The 8,426-nt window shown below is 57.1% G+C and overlaps 1 protein-coding gene across 1 annotated transcript in view; it reads left to right on the forward strand.

Annotated features, from left to right (window-relative positions):
• Positions 1-1,360: 1,360 nt before the first annotated feature.
• Positions 1,361-8,426, forward strand: part of LOC119090012 (laminin subunit alpha-1) — a gene marked incomplete at its 5' end in the record, with an annotated part of 11,963 nt that continues 4,897 nt past the window's right edge. Inside the window, 12 exon segments of the mRNA XM_037212810.1 lie at positions 1,361-1,533; positions 1,944-2,078; positions 2,644-2,758; positions 3,474-3,614; positions 3,861-4,054; positions 4,476-4,669; positions 4,976-5,214; positions 5,632-5,743; positions 6,119-6,417; positions 6,643-6,807; positions 7,244-7,404; positions 8,193-8,331. Of these exon segments, the coding sequence (XP_037068705.1) occupies positions 2,002-2,078; positions 2,644-2,758; positions 3,474-3,614; positions 3,861-4,054; positions 4,476-4,669; positions 4,976-5,214; positions 5,632-5,743; positions 6,119-6,417; positions 6,643-6,807; positions 7,244-7,404; positions 8,193-8,331 (1,836 nt within the window).

Here is an 8,426-nt window from a genome sequence, read left to right on the forward strand (position 1 = left end):
GAGGCGAGGGGGGTCGTTGTAACGATCCGCTGGCAGCCGTCCCCGCCCGCTCCCCCCCCCCCCCCCCCCTCCCCAAGAGCTCTTCAGAAGCAAGGTGAGCTGCTCTGCCAACCTACTGGCAGCTGCTGAGGAGTTTCTCGGAGATTATGTAAGCTGAGTGCTGATCTACTGGCAGCTGCCTGGGGAATTCCCCCTAGCCAAGGTGAGACGCGCAGCCGACAAGCTTGTCGGGCAGGCGCCCAAAAGCTCCTCGGAGACGGCGCTGAGCTGTTTCATCCATCTACTGAGAGCTGCCCGAGGAGCTTTTCGGACATGAGATTTGCCGTGCTGCCAGTGCTGACTCGACGGCAGTTGCCTGAGAAGATCCAGGTAAAGACGGTAAGCTGTTTTGCCGATCTACGGGCAGCTGCCCACGCTTAGGCTCTCAGTGACTTCCTTCGGAAAAGCCAGAAGGCCGGTATGGAGACAATGTGGGTGGGCAAGCCTGTCGGTCAAGCGCGCGGCCTCAGACCGGCTGAGCTGTTGGCCGGGGCGGAACTCGACTCGGCTGCTAGCGCCTCCCGTGCGGCTTATTCGCCATGAATGGCATCTGGCTACAGGACACCGAGACGGCGGCAGGCTACTTTTGGTTTGAGAAAGGCGCTGACTACCCGGTTCAGATGGTAAATTCCGACCAAATCCTCGCGCTTAAGTCCGTCCTGCGAACGAGCATGTCTTCTCCAAAAATGGCCAGTCGTTAAATGTTGTTGTCATGCTTTCTTCAGCTTAGGCGGTTTTTAGCTCCGTCGTATCGTGCTGCGGGCTCGGGTTACGCCAACATCGCGTGCCATTGGCTACCTGTGCCTGGCAGGGTACAGCTTTCGGAGAAATGTTAGGGCAAGTGTCGTGCTCATTATTCTTCACCTTAAAAAGCAAAATTTGTGTGCTTGGGGAGAGGATGGGGCCTCTATAGCGATTGAACCAATGCCATCGTTGCCGATGCTTTTGTGGACAGGTGAAAGCGATGCATTATGTAAGAAGCTTGTGCCACCCACGCTGTGGTGTTGTCAATCATGCCCCAACTCACAGCGCTTCGAGGCGACGAACAGGAGCCCACTGTACTCGACATTCCACAATAAAACGAAGTGCGTCCTCAGCACGCGTACAACAAATGTTGAGCAAGAACAAACATCGTTACTCCACTGCGCCATTCCCAGAGCGACATTCCCGACCTTCCTCGTAAATATGTTCGTGCTGCGACATCAGCTATGGTTAGCCTCAGAGTGCTACTGGAGGCGCCTGTTGACACTCGTGCCGATCCGGTGACACGCTGCGTTCCCTGGCGGCCCGTGCCGTCACCGTGTCACTTCGGCCCCTCCAGGTGCGCTCCTACAACGGTGAGCTGCGCTTCCGGGTACACAACACGGGCGGCTCGCGGCCGTTCCCGGACGCCATCCTGGCCAGCTACCCGCTGGTGCAGCTGCAGGGGAATGACCGGCTGGTGCTCGAGCACTACCCGGACCAGCCGGCCAGCGACGGCCTGCACGCGGTCAGGTGAGCGGCGCGTGCGACCCAGCCTCCCCCAGGACCTGGTGGCAGGGAGCAGGACCCGACGCTGACGGGCGGTGCGCCGCTGCTGTGTTCATATCTTTGTCAAAGGGCGGAGGATTTACAGAACGCCGTCGTGGTCAGGCGAATCTAGAGCTGGTGTCGTAACACCGAAATATCTTCCGGGAAACTGCTCAGGATCATGTTGAAAAGAACACATGAAGGCTTCTGTGCGTGACTGCTGGATGTCTTTATTAGATTCTAGAGCCACTGTATGTCTAGCGGGCATGGGCTTATCATGGCGATAGGTGTATGTGCCTTAATCTGGAGAAGGCTCGCCCTTCAGGCTGCTGATCCCTCCAGCGTGGACCCGCCTTCCGCCATGTCACCCCAGCCGGTGTTCGCCCCTTTGACAGGTTCCACGAGACGCAATGGCGGCGGAAGGGGGATGCGCGCACGCCCGTCACCCGCGAGATGTTGATGGTGGCGCTGCAGAACACGCAGCACGTGCTGATCCGGGCCACCGAGTCCTTGGACGTGCGGCGTGCGGAGTGAGTGGGTCAGGGCGGAACTCGGCAGAACTCGGTGAACTCTGGCGGTAGTTGTCTTGCCGGTGGGGATAGTACGCTTAAGGTGGGGACTCAGTCGACGCCGCTTCCTCCCAAGCGCACGTGGGACTGTTTGTGGACATCTTTGATGAGTCATCGCTCTCAGATGCCTTCTGCTGTATGGCGCCGTCCTCAGCACCCAATGATCATGTCTATTTAGCAACAAGTCTGAACTGTTCAGGACTTCGCTGTCGGAACTAATAGCCTTGCATGCGACGTTACCCTTTATCGATGTTGTTGTGTCACACCCGCTAATCTCCTATCAGTCCTTCATACCAATTCACGTGAAGTGCCCTGCACATCCGCGTGATTTCCCTCGAGTTTCTGCACGTCAAGGGACACTCCTCACGCGTGCACCCTTCGCCCGACACCACCATTGACGACCGGACCTTAAATCACGGCCGCTTTCCCTCCAGCCTGAGATCCAACATCTTCCTGATAGGCGCGATGCGCTTTCGCCGACCGCGTCCCTGCGCATCGCCAAATGGATTACACGGCGCTGTTGCAGGATATCGGATATCAGCTGGGACATAGCGGAGCCGACCTTTGGGCGGCCGGGGGCGCCGGCGCTGGGCATAGAGCGGTGTGCCTGCCCCGGCCGATACAACGGCTCCTCATGCCAGGTATGTGCCGTTCACAGATAGGCCGCCGCTGACCCCAGTGCGGGCAGGTGCAACCGACCCGCGATGCTAACGTCCGCGGCGATGTTAGACCCGTCCAAAATCCTTATTTCGGGAAGAGGAAGAGGGAGCAGGGTGGTGAAATCCTTCTTGGCGCGTGGGTGCTGTAGCTGAGGAGAATCTATTTCGAGTAGTATGGTTATGTGTTCGTACTGCAACATCAGCTATCGTTAGGTTCAGGGTGTTCGTGCTGCGACATCAGCTATGGTTAGGTTCAGGGTGTTCGTACTACGACATCAGCTTTCGTTAACTTCAAGGTGTTCGTACTACGGCATCAGCTTTCGTTAGATTCAAGGTGTTCGTACTGCGACATCAGCTATGGTTAGGTTCAGGGGGTTCGTAGTGCGACATCAGCTATGGTTAGGTTCAGGGTGTTCGTACTATGACGTCAGCTTTCGTAAGGTTCGGGGTGTTCGCACTGCAACCTCAGCTATGGTTAGGTTCAGAGTGTTCGTATTACATCAGCTTTCGTTAGCTTCAAGGTGTTCGTACTGCGACATCAGCTATGGTTAGGTTCAGGGTGTTCGTAGCGCGACATCAGCTACCGTTAGGTCCAAGCGTCGGCGTTATTTGAGCGCGGCTCACGCTCTGTAACTGCCCGGCGACCCTGCGACACACCTCTCTAGCTGGCTGATGGTCGGGGGGTCTCTGCCGGCAGGACCCGAGCATCGGCTTCTACCGGATCCAGCGGCACGAGTACCAGAGCAGTGAGATCATCATCGAGCTCGTGGGCGAGGTGGTTCCCTGTCAGTGCAACGGCCGGGCTACCACCTGCGACCCGGAGACCGGCATCTGCCTGGTGAGACCGCGGCAGCATGATGTGCGCTCGGATGCAGCAGCCTTGGGGATGGGACCGAATCGCGCACGCTCCGCTCCCAGTGACACCGGCCGCTCGCCGTTTTCGGCCGGGTTTGAAGTGGCTTTGCTGACCGTCACGGCGCCGTGTAACCCTGCGGACCACACAAAAAGTCCCGGCGGAACCAGTAACACAGACACCTGTGGTCAGCCGTTAGCCCGAGTCGTGACAGCGAACGGCTGTTCTCAGAACTGCACCGGAAACACCGCCGGCCGCCGCTGCGACCTGTGCGCCCCGGGCTACTACGGCGACCCGCTGGCCGGCGCGTGTCGCCGCTGCCTCTGCCCCACCGAGGAGGTCTCCCACGCCTTCGGCTGCTCGGCATACTACGGCTCGTTCCGCTGTCAGTGCAAGCCCGGGTACGCCGGCGAACGCTGCGACAGGTGAGCGCCTCGGACGACCTCGTGTTGTCGGCGAGGGAGCTGCGTTCGTCAATACCGAAGAGTGGCAGCTGGTACCGCTCTTTACAAGCGTTTCTCTAGTGGAGAGACTGACTGCGCGCACTACCATTCATGCCTACACATTAAGTGTAGATTATTTACAAGCGGATGTGCGGACAGAACGCGTGATGTGCGAGCACCGTTCCTCCTTACAAATGCCTGGGGTAGATCCATGGCCGACTTGTTCCCGTTCAACATCGATGCAAAGCCGTCATGAACAGAAGATCAGTCCGTAATCCTTGCTTATTCGAAATCCCACCTCTCGTGATGGTATCTACCTAGCATGATGCGCCGTCCGTGGGCCTACGTGTAATTCAAGCTCCGAGCATCACCGCTCCCAGCCGACCTCCCAGCCGTGCTGCAGGTGTGCGTACGGCTACTACGGCGACGCGCGCGACCCCGCTGCCGGCTGCGTGCCCTGCGGCTGTGACCGGACGGGCAGCGTCAGCCAGCGCTGTGACCCGGTCTCCGGTCAGTGCCTGTGCCGGGCCGGCCTGCTGGGCCGCACCTGCTCCGGCTGCCCGGCTCGGCACGCGCTCACCGACAACGGCTGCCAGGGTGAGACCACTGCCCCTGCTTCACAGCATCGGGAAAGCTGATGTCTAGCTTTTGCCTTAAATTGAAAAGGGGCTGAATTCTAGCGGGGCTGGAACAACGATGCTAAATACAAACCGTATGATAAGCCGGGCATGAGGCATGCATTGTGCGTGCTTACCTCGCGCGTTGTGCTGTGCGCGTTGTGCGCCTACCTTGGGGACAGGGAATGACACGAACATTCCTGTGTGGACACTGGCAAGGCACCATAACAGCCGTATGAAGCTGCTCATTGATGTGGAACTGACGTGGACACTGCTATGTGGACAGAGTGCAGCGACACCTGTGTGCAGCTGCTGTTCGAGGAGGTGGACGAGTTGACGGAAGAGGTGACGACCGTCAACGTAACGCGGACCGTAGGCGCCCCCTGGCGGCGCCTGTTCCAGCTCAGCAACACGACGGAGCAATACGAAGACGACTTCTCTGATTACATCCAGACGCAGCTGACGCTGAAGGCGCTGTACGACTCGCTCGATCTCACAAACTTCGCCAACACCATCCTGATCAGGGTAACTGGCGGCAGTGCATCAGAGAGCTGCTGAGTCTGAGATTCTCTGGCGTGTGACGAAAAGTATGTTGGCATTCTTGGTCGTTGGCTCGAGACGTGTGTGCATATGAATGAGCGTAACCACCATCGGGATTGGTGAGGCTCGCGGTAAGTTTTGGGCAGAGCTAATTATGTTGGCATTTTGTTGAAATGAAATGACACGAAAACAAATGAATCCTCGTGACTTTTAAGGCATGGTTTTGACAACGTGCACATGGGAAAATGTGACCTGCGTACTTGTAATTAGTCTGCGCATACATTCTCTTGATGTATCATGCACCTGCCAGCTTGTTGAGCTTACACAGAATAACCTCTACTGTCTGCCGACTAACTGATGTGGCCGAGCGGTTGAATAAGATAAAAACGTCTGTTTTCCCAGACGAAGGATTTAATGTCTACGTTCCCCGCCTTAACCAACAACACCCGTGATCTCCGAGACCAGATAAAGGCCATCAATGAGTCTGTTGAGGCGTCCAGGAAAGAGGCAGAAGGTATGTTATGAAACGGACAGATAATGCTGTCGCGGTTTACCTGGCTTGTCTAGCCCAGAGCTTACGTTACTGCAGCAAGGCGATAGCCATCGGCACCGTCTGCAGCGGTCCTATGTGCTCCTGGCAGTTCTGTCAAAGCAAGGGGTCCACAACTTCTTTGCTACAGACATTGGCTCACAAAAAATCACACTGTAGTGACTTTAGTCTTCGGTAATTACAACGGGGGCGCAAAGGTCAAAGAGAACAAGCCCCATCGGTTTATATGTTACTTCCTAGGGGCAGTGGCAGCATTGCCCGGTCATGTGCCGAGGTGAAGGAATGTTGCCGCTGCTCACAGTGTTGCCGGCTATCGCCCCGTGCTGTTCTCCACTTCAGATATCGTTGCGGAACTGCTGAGGTACGCCCGTGGCGAGACGCCGGCAGTGTCGGTGGAGCAGGCACTGGCGGACGTGCGCGCCATCTTAGAGCTGATGCAGAAGCGCAACTTCAGCGAGGCCCAAGAGAGGGCGGAAGCGGAGCTAGCTGCGGCCCGCCGCCTACTGGAGCGTGTTGGCGGATTCGGCGTGAATAGGACGGCGCATCAGGTGGTCTCCTCGCGGCTGGAGGAGATGCGGCGCCGCCTACTTGACATGCAGCAGCTGATGGAGGAGCAAGTACGCCGTCCCGTCCGGAAGGTACGCGCGGCGGAAGGAAGGGGGGGGGGGGGTAAACAAATTACAACGCCCCGGCTGCGAAAGACGATCAGCAAACAACTTTGGAACTGAATTATATTTCTTTTCAGGTTTGTTTCTGAAAAAAATAACTCTTGATTTCAACCAGCACTGGCTGTTAAAAGTTATGGGTGCCGACCGCGCCTATTCCGCCGTTTCCGGGGACTGGAATCCCTGGCGACTTTGCAGGCTAATGTGTTGCTGGAAGAGCTGATGGACGGCCTGGATTCGCTCTCGGCGGGCAGACAGCAGGTTCAGAGCGAGGCAGAGCAGTGTGAAGGCGTGCTGGCCAACACGACAGAGCTGCAAACGCGGCTCTATCGTCTTTACGACCAGGCCCAGGGGCACGGCATCGTAAGTTCGCCTCCGCCGTTTTTCCAATTGTGTGTCACCAGCATTGGCGCAAGCAGAATGCCCACAATTTGCTCACTCTCCTCCGACTCGCTGTGACACAGGACGAAAATTTGGAGTTCAGCGGATCACAAATGCTTAACGTATGGCAACCGGTGAACGGCGCCATTAATGATTCCGAGTGAGAACCGTGGCATCTGCATCGGGGTTCCCACCGACTTTTCCGCAAGGGCTTGCCGTAACAATATATCATCATAAGGCACGAACATTCGCAATGCATGTCTGGCATTAAGAGCACAGTTGAGATACTCGCAAAAATTCCAGACACAAATGGTACAAATAATGAACGTCTCCGTACTTGTACTCTGGGACCGGTCTTGTGAGACTGTCGCGAGCTTCGAGGTGGCGATGTCGTGACATTCCTGTCGGCCGCTGGCAGGATCTCAGCGACATCCAGCTGGAACTGTCGCTGGCCAACGCGAGTCTGCAGAAGCGGCTGACGACGCTGGCCAACCTGACCGACGACTTCCGCGTCCGCTACGTCATCCCTGCCGAAGTTCACGCTGACCGACTCACGACTGAGGCCGAGCGACTGGTCGGGTGAGGCGGAGCCCCGGAGCCTATGCGGGGGACGATGACATCACATACGGATGATGGGTGTGACAGATGTGAAGGGTGTGACGGGTGTGAAGGATGATGACGATTTGACGGGTGTGATGGTTGTGACGGGTGTGACCGACCCACGCAGCTTTCCGTGGGGAAGGGAAGGAGAAGAGAGCTGAGAAACGAAAATGAAATGGGGATATCCGATCCAGTGGAAGCAGGAAGCCGCCCTCTGCTGACGCGTGTAGTCCGTTCGTCGTTAAAGTTAACTCGTTCCTATAGCTCACTCGGATCGGGCGCCTGCCTTCAGATTCTCTGAGCCATGGCTAGGTGGGTTCGAGTTGTTTTGGGAGCCTGCTATTTGCCTCTAACTGGGCTGCTTTGTGTCCAGTGGAAGTGGCCGCACTAAAAGTCTGGTGACGTCATCAGGCAAGGCAAATGATGCCGAGCTGCTGAGCCACGCTGAACTTTCGCCGCAAAACTTGGCGGTTGACATGGAATTCACGATCGGATGGTGGAGTTAGGGCTCACGCAGCAGGCACTGCCTGGCGTAGGTGACGATCTCTGATATGCATGCTCTCAAAAGCTTCGGACCAAATAGTTGAAAGATGTGTACTACTCATTAGCCATAGCTAACATGCCGGGAGGCTTTTCTGTATCCTAACGATCCTTTTGCCCTTCTTCGTCAGCCGCTACATCTAGAGGCTTCCAGCTTCCTTACGTTGCCTTACTCTGTCAGCCTGTCCTCAGTGCAGTGACCTCTTCTGACGTCTCCATCCTGTCAGGCTGTTTCAGGCGACCCGTCAGGGGGCGAACCTGTCTCTGAACGCGGCTCAGGCGTACCAGGACATAGTGGACGCGCTCGCCGCTGCCCGCACGGCCGCCGAGGAGGCCAGCAGCGCCGCCCAGACGGCTTACCGGCAGGTCAGCGCACGGGGAACGGAATCGGTCTATGGCCAGATACCTGGCAATATATTGACATGCAGTTACAGCCCCGAGCCCCCAGCTCTCTCTCTCTC

The sequence above is a fragment of the Pollicipes pollicipes genome, unplaced genomic scaffold (assembly GCF_011947565.3).
Source record: "Pollicipes pollicipes isolate AB1234 unplaced genomic scaffold, Ppol_2.1 Scaffold_3087;HRSCAF=3621_pilon_pilon_pilon, whole genome shotgun sequence".
Lineage (NCBI taxonomy): Eukaryota > Metazoa > Arthropoda > Thecostraca > Pollicipedomorpha > Pollicipedidae > Pollicipes > Pollicipes pollicipes.